The sequence below is a fragment of the Electrophorus electricus genome, chromosome 22 (genome assembly GCF_041902795.1).
Source record: "Electrophorus electricus isolate QZ-2024a chromosome 22, ASM4190279v1, whole genome shotgun sequence".
Lineage (NCBI taxonomy): Eukaryota > Metazoa > Chordata > Actinopteri > Gymnotiformes > Gymnotidae > Electrophorus > Electrophorus electricus.
This window is the reverse complement of record NC_137518.1, coordinates 3,273,463-3,296,013: the sequence shown is the minus strand read 5'-3', so window position 1 is coordinate 3,296,013 and position 22,551 is coordinate 3,273,463. Positions and strand designations below refer to the sequence as shown.

At 47.5% G+C, this 22,551-nt stretch overlaps 2 protein-coding genes across 4 annotated transcripts in view; one reads left to right on the top strand and one right to left on the bottom strand.

Annotated features, from left to right (window-relative positions):
- Positions 1 to 397: 397 nt before the first annotated feature.
- On the bottom strand, positions 398 to 15,483 carry efcc1 (EF-hand and coiled-coil domain containing 1). Its single transcript, XM_035520333.2, has 8 exons — positions 14,093 to 15,483; positions 13,483 to 13,898; positions 4,491 to 4,612; positions 4,112 to 4,247; positions 3,475 to 3,646; positions 2,567 to 2,725; positions 1,455 to 1,524; positions 398 to 1,351 (listed from the first exon to the last, which is right to left on the bottom strand). Exons 1-8 carry the CDS (start codon positions 14,786 to 14,788, stop codon positions 1,215 to 1,217), a joined length of 1,908 nt encoding a protein of 635 aa, XP_035376226.1. The 5' UTR covers positions 14,789 to 15,483; the 3' UTR covers positions 398 to 1,214.
- Positions 14,346 to 22,551, top strand: part of cfap92 (cilia and flagella associated protein 92 (putative)) — an 11,149-nt gene continuing 2,943 nt past the window's right edge. Inside the window, exons 1-10 of one of the 3 annotated variants that reach the window (XM_081705779.1) lie at positions 14,346 to 14,477; positions 15,921 to 16,201; positions 16,298 to 16,473; positions 17,715 to 17,934; positions 18,351 to 18,506; positions 18,618 to 18,708; positions 19,286 to 19,365; positions 20,064 to 20,207; positions 21,240 to 21,424; positions 21,623 to 22,512. In XM_081705779.1, coding sequence (XP_081561905.1) covers positions 15,946 to 16,201; positions 16,298 to 16,473; positions 17,715 to 17,934; positions 18,351 to 18,506; positions 18,618 to 18,708; positions 19,286 to 19,365; positions 20,064 to 20,207; positions 21,240 to 21,424; positions 21,623 to 22,512 — 2,198 coding nt within the window. In that variant the 5' untranslated portion in view covers positions 14,346 to 14,477; positions 15,921 to 15,945. Of the gene's footprint in view, positions 14,478 to 15,614; positions 15,776 to 15,920; positions 16,202 to 16,297; positions 16,474 to 17,714; positions 17,935 to 18,350; positions 18,507 to 18,617; positions 18,709 to 19,285; positions 19,366 to 20,063; positions 20,208 to 21,239; positions 21,425 to 21,622; positions 22,513 to 22,551 lie in introns of those variants that run through there. The other 2 variants (XM_081705780.1, XM_035520454.2) reach the window with 2 other exon arrangements.

The window sequence follows — 22,551 nt, the reverse complement described above, 5'->3', positions numbered from 1 at the left end:
TATGATGCTTATAACTACATCTATCACGTGGAGAATAAGATAGAAATTACATTAAAAAAGAAGTGTTAAACTATCTTGAAAGCTAAATGACAAAACTGCAGTAGCTTAAACATGATGCAAAGGCATGTTTTGACATGCCCGACCTTGGTGGTTTTCACTTTGATTCTGTCCTTCACCTCAATACTGCTTAGACATGTGTGCGACTTCATTAAACCCAACTCTGCCAATTTTACAAAAAAATCTGCAAAATGTTTCCCAGTTTTACAGCCCATTGTAAAATGTAATCCACTCTTATACTCTGATGTTAACTGACTGACTGTAGTGTTGTAATCTGTGAGCAGTATCAACCTTCCCTGTCTCCTTTCAGGGGGGGCCTGGGTTTAAGCACAGGCAGGTGGAGTGTAGATGCTTTTAATATACATTTATATGGTTTATGCACACAGCACAAACTGATATATGCATTTATATATACACATACAGAGAATATCTAAAAAGCACTTGTCCTGTTTTTAAAATTCATGTAAGTAGCCACTGGATGGTGCCACCACATCACAGTTGTGAAGGGAATAAGACAATTCTGCTAGTTTCTCAGTACATAGAAGTGACTGAAAACGTATTGGTAGCCTATAGGTACAGCTCAAGAGTAGGTTTACCCCATAAAGTGATCACAAGTGTATGTTAAGGATCAATAGGTCACATCACCTCTGTAAATAGCATTCGACTCTATTATGATAAATAGTATGACCGACTCTGAACTGCACACTGACTCACCTGAGGTTTCTGACGACCTTTGCTCTCAGAACGGCAGCATGCATATGGTACTGATTCATCCATTGCGGTGAATTCTGTGCAAAGTGACCGAGAAACTAGCTTTATCTAGATTTAAACTTCTCACTGCATACTTGAAACCAGACTAAGACTGTCCAATAAACAAGCTCCCTACCGGTTAGTCCTAGCTGTCTTACAGTTAACAGTTACAGTCACACTTCAAGAAACATCTTCCTAATTTCTTCATGGACAACAGGAAGAAAGACAGAATAGACAGAAATATAAACAGCCGCCTACAAACTCCACTGGCCGAGTGCTCGTCGGGGTGGAAGGAGCACTGGAAAGCAGTAGCTCTGATCCTAATGCAGCATGGTGCATCTCTGCAAAGAACCCAGCAAAAAACAAAAGTCCTTGGTGTCCTTTAGCCAGTAGGGGGGCAGTGATACTCAACAGGAGATGAAGAGCGAGCTAGAGACAGACTGGTGACTCTGTGCTCTCTCTGGCGTGGCACTACTGGAGAGGATCTCGCACGCAGCCAGCTCATGGCAAAGAGCATTCAACACCTCCAGAATATGAGCCTTCCCTGTGAGACACACACACACACCACACACGTGAGCCGTGTTCAGTGTGCTAAATAGGCTGAGTAGCACCAGGGCGTCATTAGACTGTGGTGTTCGCAGTCGTACCATGTTGGGGGTCACTGCAGGTCTCCAGTGTGCTCATAAGAATCTTTCCCAGTGAGCGCCGTGACACGTTCTGGAAGAAGATTGTTAAAAGAGACTGACGAACGCAGTACATCAAAACGTTATTCGGACTGTCTCTGCTAAACGGGGAAGAACTGACAAAGCAGTCGTGAGTCATTGTGTGGAGTTGTGAGATTTGAAATATATAACTAAATATGTAACAAGTACCGTACACTGGGATGACACAGTCAATATACACATGACGGCTAGAACTGAAAATTCTGATGGGTTTGTTTGCCTTGCTTATTTGTTTTTAAAGAATGCTGAAGTGTGAGCAGCTGGCGGCATGGACGTCGGCCTCCCAGGTCATGCTCTTCTTTGGCCTTAGTGAAATGTGACTCAATGCCAGTGACCCGTGACTGAGTGTCTGCGAGAGGTAACAGTATCGTTAGGTGACCACAGCTGTGGAGCTATGGCTACAGAATTTGTCCTGGCATAGTCAAGGAGGGGATTTCAAATACATTTACATTTATGGCATTTAGCAGATGCTCTTACCCAGAGAGACTTACAAAAGTGCTCCGTCAGCTACTCAGAGAATGTATCCTAACCAAAGATACCGCTGAACTAAAATAAAGCTAAATACATGAATCAATGCAAAATGAGCAGACGTGCTGTACCATACAATGATACTTGCAAACCCAAACAATAGGTTAAGCAATAGTAGTACAAAATGTCCATATGTGCAGGATTAGTGGTCATTGAAATCCTTCACAGCAGATGAGTCTTCAGTCTGCGTTTGAAGACTGCAAGGGAGCAGAGGATCAAGGAGACAGCACAGAGAATAGTCCTGATGCTTGTCTTCCATGGCAATCATTTTCTAACGCTAAACTGAATAACCACAGAAGCCTAATGAGGTGGAATTTACTGACATCTTCTTCTATACAACCAATCAGCATATGGCCCTCCTCATCCTAAACCAATCAGAATGTGATCTTCAGCACCCAATTCTACACTGACCACAGAGGCATCACTGACCAAGAAGGCATCACATTGACCAGAGAGGCATCACACTGACCAGGGAGACATCACACTGACCAGAGGGGGATCACACTGACCAGGTCTCTGAGCTGCTGCAGAAGCTGCAGAATATCCATGAGCTTGTCCTCCACAAGTGAGAGTCGCACCCGCTCCGTCTCCAACATCTGCAGCTCCCGCTGGAGAAGTTCTGTCTCCTCTGCCTTGTGCTGGAGCTCCTGCACCAAGGAATCATTTATCTGTGCGCGCACACACACACACACACACACACACACACACACATACACACACAACTTGTGAACAACAATAACTCTAACCTTTGCCAACACAACAACAATAACAGCATCAACATAAGTAACTTGGGGTCTTAGTTTTTAAAAATAAACAGCCAGTGGAATTTCTTGGTTTTCTGCACTTTTCTTTGTGAGCTGTGATGTTGCTACACTACATTGTTCTGCTGTGTTCCTGTAGCTCACATGGCGCAGCAGGTGCAGTTTGACACATACGCCGAGATCATGGGTTTGAGCCCCGTGAACACACATGCTGTCATACTGCCACATTATATAATCACATTTCTGAGGGTTCAATGCTAGAAATGTAATTAGAGCACTGTAGCTTAGCTGTGTTCATCTGTTTGGCCACCACAGCTAAAAACAGCCATACACACACACACACATACAGGCTAGAGCTACCCACCAGTAGCCAGTTGAATGTAAACACTACATCACTTTCTGTGGTTCAACTGTGAGCTGGTATGCTATGAACACAGAGGTCTTCACTGCGGGAGGTGCCTGTAATCTAATAAGTCCCATCCCCATCCTGAAATGGAAGGTTGTGTCTGTTTAGTTCAGTGTCTGGAGTGGGATCGAAGGAATGAAACTGAGTTTTCCTGCCTGCTTCTACATGTATGTGCTCAGCTGAGCCGCTCGCCAGGCTGCAGTGTGTGCATGTCACTCCAGGGGGCAGCAGAGCACCTGCTCAGGCTCACCTGCTCAGGGTGAAGTTGGGGCTCAGCTCTCCTGGTCTGGCTCTCTCTGAGCTCCAGCTGTTTGTGGAGGCGCGTCACACGGTCCAGGAGCTCCAGGACGGCGATGTAGCCCTCCTCCGCCCTTGAGCCTACGCACGGAGAGGGCAGTCTCTTCAGCGCTGTCTCATCACACCTGAACAAAGCGCGCAACACTGAGTGTGTGTGTGTGTTTCTGTGTCGGGATGGTGTGTGTGAGATTGTGAATAGTGAAGGGTTAAGGATTAAGAAGGATGACGAAAGCAATCTTTAGAATGTTGGCATGTGATGTCAGTGTTGTGGGGACAGATTTTAAAATGACCAGACTCAGACTCTACTGGACGGCTTATCTTTATGGTCTCTCTCTCTCTCTCTCTCTCTCTTTACAAGACAAGTGTTTTCATGGTAAACCACTGCGTTCTGCTGGCCAGAGACACATTTTATGTCATTTTCATTCGTGTCCTCCCCACCCATATAGTGCTCGATTTGTGAACATGCTGTGAGCAGGTGTGTTTATGGTTAGAGCGGTGGTGTGTGTGTGTGTGTGTGTGTGTGTGTGTGTGTGTGTGTGTGTGTGTGTGTGTGTGTGTGTGTGTGTGTGTGTGTGTGTGTGTCGCCATGCCTGTCTCCACAGCAGGAGAGCCGTGTGAGGATCCGTTTCACCTCGTCCACCTGCTGCTGCTGTTCTCTGCTCCACTGATCTCCTTCTTCATCGGATGCGGCCTGGCCCTCCACGGAGCGCAGGAGCTGCTCCTCCACTGAGAACACACACACACACAAAACATTTAAAATGTAAAAAACAATGAAAAAAAAAAAACAAAGTCTAGGTGTGTCCAGACTTTTGTCTGGTGCTGTAGGTAAGAGAGCAGTACCGTAGGGGTTTAGACCCCTGAGATCCAGTTATTATTATTATTATTGTAGTTATTATTGTTATTATTATTAAGCCCATGTCTGTGTACTAAATCTCCTATCAGATCAGAACACTGACCGATGTGACTTACTGTTGTCGTGGGCGATCTCCGCGCGGCCTGTCGGCGAGCCGCGGTCTTGCTGCGTGTCTCGGCCGTCCCTGCTACAGTGGCTGTCCTCCCTGAACACCTCTGGAGCTCTGGAGCCCTCCGTCCTGCAGGGAAACCAAGTGACCGCTCATCACTGCCTTGTCTGCGTTTAAGCGGGTCCAAACAGTCCCGCTGGGAACTGAGGGACCTAGGATGCGTGCGAGCGCACGGGACAATGTGATCTGGCACGCAATCATTCCTGTCCATAATAATAATAATAATAATAATTTCACTGGCACTTGTTATAGAGCGGGGTAAATGGGCTGCGGGGTAATTGGGCTGCGGGGTAATTGGAGCCAGGCCTCAGCGCCCGTCTCTGCTTCTCCAGAAAAAAAAAAACTACCATCAAAGCTTACGGATGTAGCGCACCAGCACACCAGCACAGGCAGCCCAGTCTAACCACGCACACCGGACTCGAAACTATCACTGCAAATATGTGGCCCTCCTAAAACATGCAGCAGGTTAACAATGCGCTACAACCCTGGAGTTAGAAGCCATTGTTCAGGTAGAAGACAGCTGTAGCGGACCACGGCACGCTCTCTGAGCGTTCCTGTGCAGTACTGCCCCTGCTCGCGGAGGGGGAAACTCGATAAGGGCCCGCCGTGAATCGGAGAGTAAGTGCTTCCAGATGACAGCGTCTTGCCAGAAGAAGGGGGGGGGGGGAGGGGTCTGAATACCGGCGAGTTCAAACAGCTCCCATGCGCACGTACACCGTTGCCATGGCGACCTTACAGCCCTGCCACGCTGCTGGATCGTCTTGCCGTGCGTTGGTGTGCGGTGTTCAGGCCAGGTGCGGGAGCCTGGGTAGGGTAGGTGGTAGACCCGGCGAGAGACGGCACAGCAGTGTGGGGGGATAGCGGCACGTGGCGGGGAGCTAGACATCGGTCCAAACGGGTCACCACGGAGAACCAACACCAGTATGGCATTAGGGCAAGGGTGGCATGAGTAACTGTACTGTAGTAAGAGATGTAGAGTTGTTCAAAATTGTAGTGAATTACACAGTTTCCAGAGAAACTGGACGTTTCAGACAGTGAATTAGTAGGAAGAGAACATTTATATATGAAAAAGTAGATGTTTAAATCAGAACATTCGTTCCACGGGGCTCTAAAGAGTGTAAATGCGTTCTTTTTTTTTTTGGAGTTTATATATATAGGAGTATATATATATATACATTTATATTTATATTTTTTTATAAGCGTGATGACTAGGATCACTGTAGCATTCACATCAGGACACAAACAAACCTTTATGTCAAAATAGCGCAGGCCGACTCAGTCATGTTACTGTGTTACTTCAAAGCTTTGCAAGGCAGTGCGCAATTTCAAAATGTAGCACTGTAATGGCGATGTAGTGTTTTAGCTCTGTGGTGGGGCCCTGATTATGGCCTGGCGCTGGTACAGAGGGGATTGTCCATGTTCAGTGTGACTAATTTGATTTTAATTGACAAAGATGTTGCACTGTGTGTGTGTGTGTGTGTGTGTGTGTGTGTGTGTGTATGTGTGTGTGTGTGTGTGTATGTATGTGTGTGTGTGTGTGTGTGTGTGTGTGTGTGTGTATGTATGTGTGTGTATGTATGTGTGTGTGTGTATGTGTGTGTGTGTGTGTGTGTGTGTGTGTATGTATGTGTGTGTATGTATGTGTGTGTATGTGTGTGTGTGTGTGTGTGTGTGTGTGTGTGTGTGTGTGTGTGTGTGTGTGTGGGCTGGGAATGTAGGGATTGGCGCTGACTGTAAAAGGTTTTGGAGAAAAGAACGCCGAGCTCAGCAGAAGGGGATTTTGGATGTGCTCAGACTCTCGGCTTGTCTGGTTAGAAGAGGATTAGCACAGCAAAGCTACTGAGGAAAACTCTCAGGAGGAACTTTTCCTCGCGACTGCAACTGCTTCATGAACACGGTGCCTCTATGAAGGAAAAGTGTTGAGAGCGATAACGGCTGGAGAACGAGACCTGTTTGACCACAAAATCAAAACGGGGAAAAAGTCCCAGACACCAGAGTCGTATAGGAGAAGCTCTGCTGTTAAGATCCAGACAACAAATGGGTGGACTCTTCTGCATGTGGAAGGCCCCGCGGACTCCAGAGCGTGGACTCTTCCACACAGACTGCGAGCCGAGTCCAGCTGGATGCAGAATGGAAAACGTTGCATTCAGTGGTTATGAAATAACGGCAAAAACAAGACCAAGGTGAATACCCTCATTCTTCCAATCGCAAACATATCCAGTGGGTCAGAAAAAAACGTTATGTCCACTAACCACACTTTTTTAAAAAAATGTAAACTTTTTTGCGTGTGTTCATAAGCACACCCTAAAATAAAATGTATTCCTCATCTTCCACGTTGAGAACAGGGGTCAGGATGTTAAAGACTTGTTTCCCTGAAACGTGAATTTTTATAAAAGGTTTCTTATTCTGCACCATAACGCCGGGAGTCAGAACGGATAACGACGTGCAGGATCGCCACAGGCGGCGGAGTCACCATCTGGGATACGTTAGGCCCTAACCTGCCATTGTTCATTCTCTCCGGTTTCATCCCGTGGGTGCGCCGAACCTCTCGCTCGTAACGAGAGAGGCTTATGCCGAATAAAACGCACAGTGGTGCGGCGGAGAAATGGCACAGGCTCGCGTGGCCGGGTTCTGCCGGGGAGACGGCAGGCGTGACACGGTTCTCCTGCTTCGTGTGGACGGCGAATCAAGCGTAGAAGGTTTTATAATCAGTGTTTACTGGAAACCGGAGAAGAGCTTCAAAGTTTTGGCCCGAGGATCTGAGAGAGTGTTTATTATGCTGGATCTCGTCGAGGGGGAAGATTGGTCATATGGACATTTCCTGAATTGTCTGTACCAGCGTGTGAGCGGGAGTGCACCTCGGTGACCTGTGCCCTTTGACCTCTGCGCTGATGCCTGTGCTCCCTTTTAAACACGCGCGAGCACACGCGGGGTTTGAAAACGAGCACGCTGCGTGTCCGACGCGAAGCTGAGACACAAAGGCACGTAAAAGCGGTGTCTGTCTCTGTGTCGCTCCGTGTGCCTTTGGGGCGGGCTCCTTCGCCGGCGGCGTTTTGTTTCACAGGAAACCGCGAGTGGTTGAGGGAGCGAGAAAACAGAAACAGATGCGGGAGAGAATTAAGGGAATTCTGTTAACGCTCTGTAGGCAAGGCGGGGGGTTTAATCAAAGTGTTATTTGGTCTCTTGCCTCTGGAAGTGCAGCTCATCCTGGCCACCAACACGTCCCCTTACGTCGCCTCGGGGTCGGCACCTCCCTTTCACGGGCACGTCAGCAGGCCGCAGCAATAACAGCAGGTCTGGTGGTCTGGCTAGCAATGCGCTGAGACCCAGGTTACTGTAGCTGCCCGTGGTTAAGCACAGAGGACACACTAGGGCACTTCCTGTGTTTACTAAAGCACAGATCTGAGTTGCAGCTTGAGGTTCATGGCTGACCCACCTCTCTCGCTCTCTCTCTCGCTCTCTCTCTCGCTCTCTCTCGCTCGCACCTTTTTCTCTTAGTGTTTTGAAGCACTTTTTTTTTTTTTTTTTGATGTTTTGAGCGACCCAAAGGCTACAACATAAGATGGATTCACAAAAACACTGCACACAAACACAGATGTGAGTTATTACCCTGCAGAACGTCACCCATGACAAGCTAAGAGCACTGCAGCTTTCTTACGTAAACTAAGCTGAATGAGTTTATCCAATATGTAACAAACATTAAAACACTCAATAATAGTATTTAAGATATTTTTTTTAATTCATTTTTCTTGGAATGGAAAACCATTGACATCTGAAGTCAAAAACTGGCTTCACCTTGTCAAGCCAGACCGTTCACCCTTCACCTTTCACCCCATAGAGCCAGACCCTTCACCCTTCACAGTTCACCTTTCACCCTGTGGAGCTAGACCCTGGAGTTTACCATGCTGCTGACCACACAGCCTTGTTGGACTGTAGTCTCACCAGCTGGACTTTCCACAGCATCCCAATGAATCTGCCACATTCATGGCAACAATCACTATAAACACTGGTTTGAAATGTCTTAGAAATAATGCTAGTAATGCTGTGAGTGCAGAGAACATATGGGATGTAATTAGTACACAGGACCAAATGTGCAGAAAGTTCAAAATGGAGACCTACTCTAGAGTCCCCCACTCTAGATTTCTCCATCTGCATTCCAGATTTCTCTGGCACCAGCTTAGTCAACCCCATAAGAATGGGGCCCAAAAATGTTCTCAGCATGTTATGCATTACAATGTATATTAGTAAGTGTACAGAACAGTATAAACCCCAGGAACCCTGGTGTAACTCCGACTGCGGTTGGAGGAATCGCCTGACCTGGCGAGGGTGGGCCGAGGGGCCTAGGATGTGTCCAGACGGCAGATGAATCACAGCCTCGTCCAGCCCCTGCACGGTCAGTAAAAGCTCCGCCCCCTATCGGGCTCCACCAATTGTAAACAGACTTTCGGCGGAGGCACGCACACGGTTGCCTAGCCTCAGTTAGATGTAGTACAAGCAGACAGCAGGAGAAAAAATAACAGAGAACAGGAGAGTTCACGGGCCCCTCAGGGGCTCGCAAGGGCCCCTACCACCTGGAGGTAGAAGGTGGGAGGAGCCAAAGGCCACGCCCTTCCCCCTCCACCGCTAAGCACTGTGGGAGATTCAGTGACGCTGAGGTCTGCACAGGCACACAGACCACGTAGAAGGAAGTGCTCCAACTGTGGTCCCAGGACCTTGATCTCTCTCTCTCTCTCTCTCTCTCTCTCTCTCTCTCCCTCTCTCTCTCTCTCTCTCCCTCTCTCTCTCTCTCTCTCTCTCTCTATCACCCCTGCAAACCTGAACATGAGACCTGAACTTACAGCGCTGCATGTCCCAGTGAGGTCGTGCCAGCTTGTCAACTTCCAGCTCCCCTACCAGAGACATAACACAGGCAAGGGCAGTTGGTCCGCCCTCCGTGGGACATGTCATTACGGGCAGCACGGTTACGGTTCGGGAGGGCATGTTTAACAAACGTCTTCCACCAGGCACCCAAAATTTCAGTCCTCTGGGCCACAAGCCGCTGCGTTTGATCTGCCCGTGACGCGGCCCATCTGCACGGCCTGCCACCGTCACGGCAACAGCAACGCGAGAAAGCAGTGGAACCGAAATGACAAATGGACGTGTTTTGACCCGGTGCGTGCAGGCACCGTGACGGCCACCCACGACAGGCGTCGTAATCACAGAAAGGTGGAAGGTCTTCGTCTTCTGCGTCCTCTTCCTCCTCCTCCTCTGAGGAGTGACGGAGCTCGTGAACAAACTGCTGACTGTTTTGCGTCTTTCTCCAGATGGTGCGCTCCCTCCCTTTGTGTCTCCAGCCTCCGGACCCCGCCGTCCCCGCAGGTCTGGCCGCCCCCGCGTTTCTGGGACGCGAGGGCGCCTCCGGCCCTTTAAGACGCAGATGGCCGGATCCCTTGTTTTCCATGGAAATGAAGTCAGCAGGTTTGTTCCATTCCCAGCATTTCGTCCGCGGGCCCGGGGGTCGCCCTCCTCCCCTCCCCTGCTCCCAGTCACCGCCGGCAGGCTTCGGGCGGAGGGCGCCAACCCACATGCCTGCACTGCTGTGGATCTTAGGCAGAATTTCAAGTCCAGTCCGGTTTTGGGTTCGGCTTCTTGTCGGTCTTTAAAGGTGTCAGGCGACACAGGGGATACAGTGGAGCGGAAACACAGTAAATATCTGCCTCCGCAGTAAAAGAATCAAATAAACAAACAACAAAGTTGCATGAATAAAACAAAATATAAGATATATGAAGCCTAAAAAGGAGACTAACACCAAAAACATCCAACCCAGTGGCTTTAATTGTGCTGAATCTGACTGTATATGATATTCTCAGAAGATTCTCAACAGTGTTGTCACCGCAGAAATGCCCCTTAAGGGGAGGAACATCTGAACCTCAGTTACAGAGAAATGTCTCATTTACACAGACAGCAGCTGCACTCAGTGGACTGCTGTGATTACCTGAACAGAAATCTGTTTTTATGTCAGACAGGAAAGCAACATGTCGGGGCATTTAGAGGGAAAAGTTCAGCGGCTCTGCCCGCTGCGACTGATGAGAAGACAGGATGGGTGGGTGAAGGGGTCACTCGTTGACCCGTGGTGCATGACAGCGGCTCGAACATGGCACTGCCCCGCGTTGCCCGTGCCTGCTCACCCATGTCCGGCCAGAGTGCTGATCTGGAATAAGTGTGTACTTATAATATTGCGCTGCACAGGGAGGATACGGACCGGGCAGCTGATCCGAGACCAGCACTCGGTACTAGCCAAAAAAGCTGATGTGAAAGGTCATAGCACAGCCAAGTAAATGCAAAACATAGGATGACAGTTTTTTAAGGAGATTCAGGGAGATGCCAGCATCACAACTACACAGAAACACGGCTCGTTAAACTTCACAAAGCTGTTTATAAATACGAAATGATTGATCCACCAGCCCTGGAGTGAGATGACGGCTTCATCTTGTCTCCTTATGACACTCTAAGCACCTGGTAGTTGACTGTATGCATGCTCCCTGGGAACCAAACCCGTAACCTTGGTATCGCAAGCGTGTTCCTTCCACCTGCCCTACGAGGTAAATGACAGGCACTGACTCAAATCAGCTCAAACTAGCCGCTCTTAAACGGGTCTTGCCGTGTCCTGCTGGCTCATCTTCAACAAATTATAGGTGCACCATGGAGAACCGGTTGGGAAGAAACGCTGGTTTAATAAGAGGAGAATGTGAGATCACAGCGAGAGCGACCGACCTTGGTGCAGGGCGGTAAATCCGACTGCCGGCCCAGACGGCTCTCAGATGGCAGACAGACGAAGGCTGTTTGTTCGTGCTCTGTTCATTTGACTTGAGTGAATCACTTGTCTACTCCAGAGTTCCTCCTCTGTAAAGCACACAGCCTTTTAAAAGGTGCCTTGTTACTTTTAGAACATGTTGCGTAGTTCTCCTGTTTCTCTGGAGACTCATTTCTTGCTTGGCTGTTGTTTAGGGTGCAGCATAGGGGCTAAGGGAATTTTGGGGTCCGATTCTTGGCCATGCTAATGTGCTGGGCTTTAGGGAATACATACTTATCACGCCAAAACCACAACCACATTTATATCCTGAACTCTTCTTCGTGATTATTTTAACCATTCTAAGTTCAGGGAACACAAGCGTACGAATCCAGTCATGCCACAAATGTAGAGCCGTAAAAGCAACAACGCAACGCTATGAAGGGCAAACAACAAAAAAACCCCAAAACAAAACAAAACACAACCCACAGCAATGTCACTGCAACTCCACAAAATGTCCACCATTCCGAAGAAACCGTAACTTTGGGGGGTTGGAGTTGCTAGGCAGGGCAGGGAGTGTTCATCTATTATCTAAGAAGAGCACACATCACTGGGAAGCCACGTGAAGATTGATGGCGACTTTCAGTGTGTTTAGGTCAGGCCTTTCCCTAAGTGAATGAAGCCTCTTTCCCAGTATGTCAGGCCCATTGTGACACAGAATGAATTATTTGGCTTAAAGACTATGAATGGAGCTTGACCCCCCCCCCACACACACACACACACAACGGCAGAGAGACTTTATGTAGCTTGGTGAGGCTGTGGTCTTCATGCGATTGAGAATCTTTATGAGGAATGTCACAGAGAAGACACTACTCACAGACCCATCCATCTGTCGGAACTGCATGCGGTTTAAAGACTGCTATTCTGTCTACTTGAATTAATTAGAACTGATTCAAACTTTTACTTTCCAATTTTCCACAGAAGAGCTTTTTTTTCAGGGTTTATTTTTCTCATTCATTTAACCATCAGGGCACTTTAAGCTGGGCATCGAAGCACTTTTCCAGAGTTTTCCAACTCACAGAAGAGCTCTTCTTTCCTGGGAAGAGGATCTATGGAGAAATTGGTTTATGGGCGGATTTCATAACACTATAAAGCCTGAAGCCGAGAGGTCTTTCAAAACCTGCGTCATTCGCACCAAACAAATCTCTCAGCCTGTCTGGGGAAAATGACAATGTATTGGAACAGAGCATGGCCAGAGCTACTTTACAGGACAATATCTGACAGTGATGTCCTCTCAGCATGATATTTCTCACTCTAGCAGACCCTGTTTTGAAAGTAGACTCCTGACCAAACAAATGGCTTTATCTTCACCTTCCATTTCCGGGAACGCAGCCCCAAAGTCGGAGTCGCAAATACCGAATGAGTCTTAGCAGCCTGTAAACGTTTGTGAAATGCCTGCGTGTTTAGGAGGTTCAATGACAGACGAGGAGTAAAACCCCAGAGGCCAGACGAAGCAGCCCAGCCTCGGGAAGCCGGGCGGCATCCCCGGCGTGCCACACACGTCGCCTCGCTAAACGAACCCAAACTAAACAAGGTCGGCGCGCTGGACGGAGAACCACATGAAGGCAACGGGAAAAGCACGTATGCTGCGGCACTTGTTCAGGGCCCGCGCCAGCGGATACCACGGGAGCTATTTCAGATGAAGAGTAGCGATTCCCTACTGGAATCATAGCACTCCTTACAGTCAGACTGGGTCAGCTCCAAAGCCAATGTTTAGCCAAATGTTTGGTACACCCCTTTAGCCTAAATCAATTACCACTTTAGGGGCACTTTATGGTTGATCAGCTCTGAACACAGGATTCCTCACACCAGATGTTGCCACATACACAGAAACATGCAATGTAAACTGCAGTGCAATACACACATATCATCACTACAGTGAAATTTACATTTAGTTGACACTTTTTACCCAAACTTGAGCAACTGAGAGTTAAGGGCCTTGCTCAGGAGCCCAACAGAGGTAACTTGGCAGTGGTGGGGCATGAACCAGCAACCTTCTCACTACAAGTTAAGTACCTTAACCACTGAGATACCACTGCTCAAATATACAAGGCTAAGCAAGGTTAAGCAGTATCCAGCATGAGCAAGCTACGCGGAGATGCCACCTCACCTGTAGTACAGGAGCTCCATCTCTATCTGCTGCAGATGTTTCTGCAGGGCAGGCACACGTCTGGCTTTGGCCTCCAACTCCTTCACCTTAGCCAGGCCACTGCGCAACGCCTCCCTGGCCTCCTCCGCCTTTCTCCTCATCCCCACCTGCTCTGTCCTCAGGGTCCTGTTGCACTCCTCCAGCACGAGCACCGTCTCCCGCGACGCGTGCAGCTCCTGCTCCAGCTTGCGGTTGAGGAGGACGACCGCCTCCACCTGTCCGGCACGGGCGTTCTGAGCGAGCTCCAGCTCCCGCAGGAGACCCCGGAGGCTCCTTGTGCCGTCCGGTGCGCCGGACCTCTGCACTGCTTGCGCGTGACGGGCGGTGAAACAGCCGCTGTCTGGCCTGCGCTTGGAGTGGCTCTTCCACAGGCCAACCTGGGACAGCACACACAGGAGCCGTCAGCAAGACAAATCCTTACTCACTAACAGTGGAATCACCCACCTCGAATAACGAAGGATGATGTCTGCAGAACATCACAAAACCGAAGCACGATTGAATGCAAACCGTGATTAGGTATCACTTTTACACCACCTTGAGCATGAAAGACCGTTTGGAGGAGAGCATTTACCTGTAAGGCCAAAGACCGAGCGTCACTACTCTGAAGAGCAGCGCGCATATCTTCCACGAGCTCTCTAAGACTTGCGTTTTCTTCCTCTAGTTTGCCAATCCTGTCCTCGGCCTCCTCCAGCGCGACGATTTCCTCGTAGCACTCCCGGGTGCACGCGCCTTGCTTGCACCCCGAGCCGAGTCGATCCGCGGCGGGCGCGCACCCGCGGATACGCCTGCCGGCAGCCAAGGTGAGCAGCTTCTCTCGCCGCCTCAGAGGGCTGCGGAGACGGATCTGCGTCTCGATGTGCTCGCTGTCTCTCCCGACAAGCAGCCTGCCGTTCTCGTAAGGGCGCCCAGCTTTGGTGCTGAAATATCCGCAAAGTTTGGCGTGGAACTGCCTGAAGGTGAGCTCGCTGGGTATACTGTCCAGCATTCCCACACACTCCTCCACCTCAGACTCTTTACTCAGCCCCAGAATATCACAGAGGATTATAAAATCCTCGGCGGGAATTCTGCCTTCCCCTTGGCAGTCCAGGTGGTGAAAGATCTCCTGCAAGTACTGATCCAACCCGGTGGCAAGCACGATGATTTCATTTTCGACGCCGCGATCCAGCCCGTAATGGTACGCCAGGGTGCTCACTATCCACTGCGTCCGGCGCGCTGGTCGGCTGTAGGGATCGCACGCCTCGGATGTTTCCATGCTTTGCGCCCTCATAAGAGCTCCATGTATAGCGGCTTAACTCAATAACGCATTAATAACGCATTAATAACGCGATGAACGCATGCACCAGAGGTGTAAGCGGCGCGCTGAGCTCGTGTCAGCCGAACCTCGGACCGTCCCCTACTCGTAGTAAGGTTTAACCCAACTACTGGGATTGGGGGCGTAGCTGCGCGACGAGGACAGCCCACCAAACCTAAACTGTTGAGGGGGGAAAAAAACTTTTGAAAAAGCAGTTAAACCTTTGTTTAGAACTACTATAGTTTCGGTACCATACCAGGTCTCCCGATTCTTTGCTGATCTAAGACTGGCGTTCTCGTAGGTTCTCTATTTCACGTGAACTAATCAATTTGGCATTTTTTTTTTGTGAACCATGCACATAAACGTGAAATGATAAAAATACGATGTTGTCCTTCATTACTATATACCACGGCATGGATTAAAAACACTCCAGGTGTTTAAATGCTAACTGAGTTGAACACTGATAGGCTAGAGTGTACCTTGTTTCCTCTGAGTACACTATAGTTCCTAGACTGGCACGGATAACCCTATACAATAACCATATATAATAACCCTATACAGTAACCGTATATAGTAACCCTATATAATAACTATATACAATACCCATATATAATAACCCTATATAATAACCCTATACAATAACTTTATGTAACAACCCTATACTGTAACCCTATGCAATAACCCTATATAATAACCCTATACAATAACTTTATGTAACAACCCTATACTGTAACCCTATGCAATAACCCTATACTGTAAGCCTATATAATACTCTGTGTTGACTGCGCACAAACTAGTCTGGTTGTCAGGGCGACGAAAAGCACTCGAAACTACAAAAGGGTTGGAGTTGGTTGGCATCGCATTCTTCGAATGGCTCTTTAAATGCAGCAGACTAAATAAATATTTAAGATTAATCACATCTTTTATAAAGGCGAAAACTGAAAGCGCGTCAGGTCACCTGAGGTAAATATTTTTGTTTTATTTTGTTATAAGTAGTGACACTGTACCTGTAAACCATTACCGGTACCGCCTTGCCTTTCCTTCGTATATGATTTACTTAACATTATTTAAGTTCGAATATTAATGTTGGAACACCTCGCTATCAAAGGGGGAAAACTCATTTTTGGAACCAGATGGATCCCGCGGATTGCGATGCACCACCGGAGGAAGCGCCAAGTAACGACGCGTGCGTCCCCAGACGCAGGTCTTGTGCTGGGTCTGACACGGGGCTCGCCGCACACGACGGGACGAACGGCGACGCAAACCTTGTGCACAGCCCCGAAGCGAGCAAGTCTCGTCCGCTGGGCGGCGAAGCCGTGCGTCCGTGTCCCGGTGACTCCGGTCACACGGTGACCTGCACAGTCACCATAGCGCTGGCCATACCTCCAGGTACCGGGCGCCCACTCTCCGCGTGTTACTTGCAGACGGCATTTGCGTCGATCGCAGTTAAAGGAATTTTTTTGATCTGTGTGGTTGCCACTGTAGAATCGGGGAAGAAACCCCCCAACAAGGTGGTGTCCGGTGGCGCAGGGGGGACGCACAAACCGCAGGCATATTACCATGTTGAATACAATCTCCTTCCTGACGGCGAGGAGCCGACCAGAGTAGACCTCGTGCTGTTTGGCTCGGCTGCGAAGGTCTACGCAGGGAACGAGACGAAGGTGATTTTCAGTGATCTTGTAACTCAAGTTTAAACTCAAGAGGTTTACGTGCACTTTTAAACACCCTTTCCCCCCATCTACAGCAACAATTTTTATCCAATTAAGCATTCCCCATTACTACACAGGCTTAAAAAAACACAGCACATCGATCGCCATATATATATATATATATAGAGAGAGAGAGAGAGCGAGAGAGAGATGTGTATATATATATATATATATATATATATATAGAGATGTGTATATATATATATATATATATATATATATATATATATATATGTGTGTGTGTGTGTGTGTGTGTGTGTGTGTGTGTGTGTGTGTGTGTATATATATATATATATATATATATATATATATATATATATATATATATATATATATATATAAATAATCAACTGCACCGTACTACTCCGAAACATGGAAAAACATGTGAAATGTTAGGGTGACGCAAACAAGACTTTTGTGCAAGTGCATTTGGATGCAAAATGCTGATTTAATCGCTATATTACTGGCTGCAAAACAGCGCTGTTCCAACCATTACTGGGGGGAAAAAAATTCCCGATGAAATACATTCTGTTATAACATGCACTACTATCAAACTACGTTTTTTGTTAATGAATAGTTCATTACAGCTGAACAGAAATTCGTTGGTTCAGCAACTCCTTGAGAAAGCACTAGCTAACCAGGGCCTATCATAGCACCAGATTTCCTGGATTTCCTGAGCATCACATGACCACTCTGTCTACCAGTTAAGACGATCTTAACACTAAAGATCAGATTTCGCCTTTGGGAAACTGGCCCCAGACCAGTCATTATTAGCGTTACATGTTCTGAATAAACAAACATTATGCACGTTATTTTAATCAAAGGTAGTGTAGCATGCACGTAGCTCATCTGCAGACATGAATTATACAGGTGTAAGTCGCTGACCCAGCAAGGTTTAGTGTAACAGTTAATAGCTACCTTACTTCTCAGTTCTGGGTCACTACAGTGACCTCGGTGGTGTCTTATGTTCTTGAAACACAACGAACACACGTCATTCCTACCTACATAGTTTTTAAACTTTAATTGTGTAATTGCACACAGTATGAAATAAAATCTTTGCATTTGCTTTGATTATTTATTGCATAATAGCTGAGGCTTTGCTGCAGTACGTCTGACACTAAACACATTTTTGTGAAATATGGTGTTAGTCATCTTTGGATATTTAACTAAAATGACTCCACTCCTGTGTGTAGGTACTGAAACCGTGGCAAGAGGGGAATGACCTTTGGCTGGCCTGGTCTCAGTCTGTGAAACTCAGTGTGACCAGACAGCTGCTTGTTAAGATGCCCACACACAAAATCACCTTCAGGGTTTGGGACCTGAAGGACAGAGTGTCGGCCAAAGCAAGATATGACCGCCTCAAAGCCTTCAGGGCGCCCCCAGGAGAGAGCCCGGAGGAGCCAGATCAAGCAGGTTTGATCGAAGCTCCATATATGAACACGCAGTTGAAAAAGACCTTCAAGAATGATTATATATCCTGTCCTTTTTTTCTAAACAGGATTTCCTGAAAGTGCTATGAATGTTAGATCCGAATGTTAATAAACAACTTGTTAATGGTATGTCACAGCACATGCTAAATTACTGGGTGGGTGGGTGGGTGGGGGCGTTGTGTGGCATTTGTGATGGCACTTCGTGACATTTCTTGTAATTATTCCTCACATCTGTGAATGCAGAATGGTCAGGAACTTTAAACAGGACACGCCATGAGACGGTGACGCCAAGAGCTCAGTTGGACACTTGAATACTCACGGTCAAGTTTCATTATGGCCATTTCATTTCACGTATCTTCGGCAGATGCCAGCATCACGTTTGACCGCATGTTTCTGCAGGTGGCGTTAAGAGCCTGGTGTGTAAACTCAGAGAAGGAGCTGAGAAGCAGAATCCAAGGAACAGAGCCACAAAGTCACAGAGACAGAACGCACCAGTGGAGAACAAGAGTTCTTTACAGATCAACTGCAGCACAGACGGGAACGTCGAACAAAAAGGTGTTTTGACTATTTGTTTACAATAGTAGTTAAATGGTGAAGGAAAACAAATCCTAAACCTTTGTCATCCGATGACCATTTTTCTTTGTCCCAAACTGCTCACCTCGGAAGCCATTGCAGCTGCCCCCTTGTGTGTGGCGCAGAGTCCTGGAGGAGTAACATCGCAGAAGGCCGTGCAACGTTCCCGCCAAAGTTTCAACAGGTCACTTCCTTATGGGGAGCGGATGACTTTAAACTCACCCAATCCCCTGTAGTTCCACTAGCCTGTTTATCAACAGTGTGCACCACATGAAACCAGTAATATTACAGCATAACATGGAGGATCCCAGTTTACATTTATGGCCTTTATGGCAATTATGACTGAGTACAACTTAAGAAATTGAGGGTTAAGGGCCTTGCTCAGGGGCCAACCAGCAACCTTCTGATTTCAATCCAAACCTTAAGCACTGAGCTACCACTACCCCAGGCCCCTGCTACTAGACCCCCCTCACCTCGCTGAACATTTCTGTTCTTTTCCAGCTTACCTGACCCAGGTAACAGACATTTTATAATGTGAGCTTACCTGGCCCAGGTGTGTCAGGTGAAAGAATAGAACAACACCTATGCCTGATGATGGTGAACTCTCTAGAAAGTTCTTCCTCATGGACACTGGGTCAATTATCTCATGTGTTTTTTTTTTTTTTACTGAACATTGTACAGCAGGAATATTGGAGTTTGCTTGATCAGTTAATGGAAAAAAATCCTTTCAAAAGTCCAAAACCCAGCTGTCTGTTTGTCAGATATGTCCATTATGGAGCCGTGGACAATCCTGGAAGGACTGATGTAAAGAAGACTGATCTTGCAGCTGTTAGGCAACAAGGCAAGGATATGGCGGTCTCAGAGTTAGCCCCGTACCGAGCAGATAAACACCTACTAAAGAGCTACAGGAGACCCCAGCCACATGTATATGTATCGATTCAATAAATATAGTAAATATATATATACTAATTGTCAAAATTGTCATCCGGCACTTTGATGACAGTTTTGCGCTCTTGCTATTCCCTCATGTTTCATGAGGCGCCACCTGTGGTGCTTTTCCATCGGTCTTGAAGACCTTCTCACATGTGCAGAGCACTTGTAGGGTGAGGAACCAAAGTTCTACAAGAAAACTGCTGAGGGTGCATCTAGAACCGTGTTTGTGTTTTGAAAATGAATTCATATACAGGCTAACACCTTTCCCAAATAATATGTCTTAGAAACAAACTTGAGCATAATTCTTTAGATTAACATGACTTTATTTAATGACTTTATTACTATTACAAACATACATTCAGTCAGGTGTGTTCAAACTTTTGACTGGTACTGTATATAAAAATTCAATGCATGAGAGCCATATCTATTTCTATAATTATTGAAATTATTATTTTCTATAATCATCTTAAAGCTAAATGTCAATCATCATTATTATGGTCATGATTATTTAAATACTTCTACATACTGTCTGGAGAGTTTGAAATAGTGCTCTTGTCCAAAGCTCAAAGCTTACGTAACTTTGTGTAATTTCACCCATTCATTTAGTGAGGAGTAGGACAGACCAGGTCTTGAAGGCATCTGAAGAGAAGCCTGCTCAGAAATCAGCCCAGGAGAACACAGCAAAGATGGAACACAAGCACAGGGATGGAGTCGCCTCAGCGCAGCTCGATATCGTCTACCTTCTCGCAGGTACTCGCGCTCAGTACAGCTGCGGTCTGGCCCAAGAGCGTGTATGTACAGGGTTTGCTGGTGGACCCAGTGTATGCTTGAAATTCTCTGTCCTTCCAGAAAACATAAATCCAAAGCTTGACATAATATGTCCATTAGCTGTTGTCTTTTCTACACGTAAAGCCACCCTTAACAGCGAGAAGACAGATCAGCCAAATTCACCTCCACTGTGCAGCTTACCCATGTGTTTCCTGTCAATGAGTTGGATGTTTATGTAACATGATGGGAGTGCACTGGTGTGTGTGTTTGTGGGGGGTGGGGGGGTGGGGGGTGTTGGTTGGTGCATTTCTGCTGTTCTTGTGCACTGAAGGGGTGGACCTGGGTGGGGGAGGGACTGCCTGCCCCACTGGGACGGGGTTTCAGAGGCTTCTAATTGGCTGTCGAGTGGCACTGGTCTAAGCCTGCTCCCTTGGCTTTTGATGTGTCCGGATCTGAGCCACAGCACGAGACTCTGATGAAAGCCTTCGCTTGAGAAATTGTTCAGCAATGCTGAAGGGGAGCCAGACAGATCGCACAAAACTACTTTCAGCACGAGGCTGAGGGCGGCGGCTGTTACACAATGCTGTTATTATTTTGACAATGTACAATTTGTTTCTCAGATGTATCAAAAAAAAAAAAAAGGTTACAATTTAACCTGCATATTGAAAATGTAAACATGGCAGAAGAGAGACATTTTACATGAAGAAATATTTGAAACAAGCAATTTGGTAAGTACAACTATAATTAATTTAAACCAGTCACCTGAAGGCATCAGTACTAGGAAAAAAAAGAAAAAAAGAAACGAGATTTGTTTCAGCTGACTCAAAGGTGGTTTTCCCACCAAGAGCATCGTAAACCTGAGAGAACCATTAATACTTCCAGGCCCTCCACCTTTACAGCCAAATCACTCCTCAGACTTCCCAGCAGTGTCAATTCTAACTTCCCTCATTTCTCCTTTATCTGATCCGTCCCGCTGGCCGACTTCAATGGTGAACCGCCATCCGTGTGCGTCAGGAGATACCTGTCTTACGGAGTGCTTCGTGACGTGCTCCGGACGGGTGAGTGCCGGACTGTGCAGCGTCTCCCTGGACCAGCCGCTCCTGTCTGAAGGGCTCTCGGCCGAGCTGAACCCACTGGTCATTACTGTTCTCTCTGCCAGCTCTCTGCCATCCACCCCCGTCCCCTACCACGTGCTCCAGGTAGCCTACATCACGCTCTCCTACCCACTCACTTCAAGCATGTGCGTCTGCAGGTCTTTTTTGGCATTTTGAAGTAACACTCAAAGTAACATCATCTGTTTAAGGTTTTAGAATGTAATGGTAATTCAAGAGCAAGAAGCATTATAAACAGACTGAACAATCGTAAACTGACATGGTTTCTGTTCTGTGCGTTTATAGCAAAAGTGTCTGCCTGTGTACTGCCAGTACAGTTTCCCCAGCATGCCCGTACACAGGACCAAAGGGCAGCAGCACAGTTCAAATGTCTACTTCAGAGATGTGAACGTGATCTTCACTGGTCTGCTGAGTGCCGGAGAACTCCTCCAGACGCTCGGAGGTACGGTGCTAGAAATCGAAGTTCATGACCGTGACAGGAAAGCTGATAAACCTCCCGCGAGTCCAGCAGTTTTCGGCACGGAGCCCGACGATGAGAAGCTAGCCAGAGCAGTTCTTGTCCCAACCAAACGCACTACCCACAATGCCTTTAGAGAGAACAAAAAACTGCGTGAACCATATGGCATTGCCAAGCTGCATCTTTCTGATCTCCTCCGAGGGCACAGGTGTTTGAATCTCATCTTACCTGTAAGAGGTTCCCACCCAGGGTCATGGCTAGGTGGCGAGGGGAATAAATGGGAAGCAAAGTTACCTGAACCAGCAGTTGCTCTGGCCAGACGCTGGGTCGACTCTATGCCCATGGGGCATTATATAGATGCCAACACTAAGCTCAAAGTGCAGGTGGAGATAGCACGACCGTTGGACCCCGATCTTGTCAGACATGGAGGACAACGTCCCTTTGGCCGCATCGTTTACGTCTTCAGACGCAACAATGTTCCTGTCCTCAGAAAACTGAGGTTGGAGATTTTACGAGTCAATGCTGAGGCTTTCCGACTGGACTCGGCAGCAGCTCAGAGCGTCCTGTGTGGTCACAGAATGAACTCCAAAGAAAGAGCAAACCAGAACCTGAACATTCTGACAGGGTTTCATGTGGTGGATCAGTCTCTGCACCTCTGTGTTCTGGAGGGACTTAAAGAACAAGCAGTCAGGAATCTCTGGGAAACGGTACCAATAAAGTAAGATGACGCTACTCGGTCCTCATGGAGTTCTGGTCT

Excerpts from the sequence above, each read along its gene's own strand:
- efcc1 (XM_035520333.2), bottom strand. The coding sequence starts at position 14,788 with ATGAGGGCGCAAAGCATGGAAACATCCGAGGCGTGCGATCCCTACAGC. Across the intron at positions 4,613-13,482 it reads ATGGAGCTCCTGTACTACAG|GACGGAGGGCTCCAGAGCTC; the intron begins GTGAGGTGGCAT and ends GTTTCCCTGCAG. Across the intron at positions 1,352-1,454 it reads CTGCAGTGACCCCCAACATG|GGAAGGCTCATATTCTGGAG; the intron begins GTACGACTGCGA and ends TGTGTCTCACAG.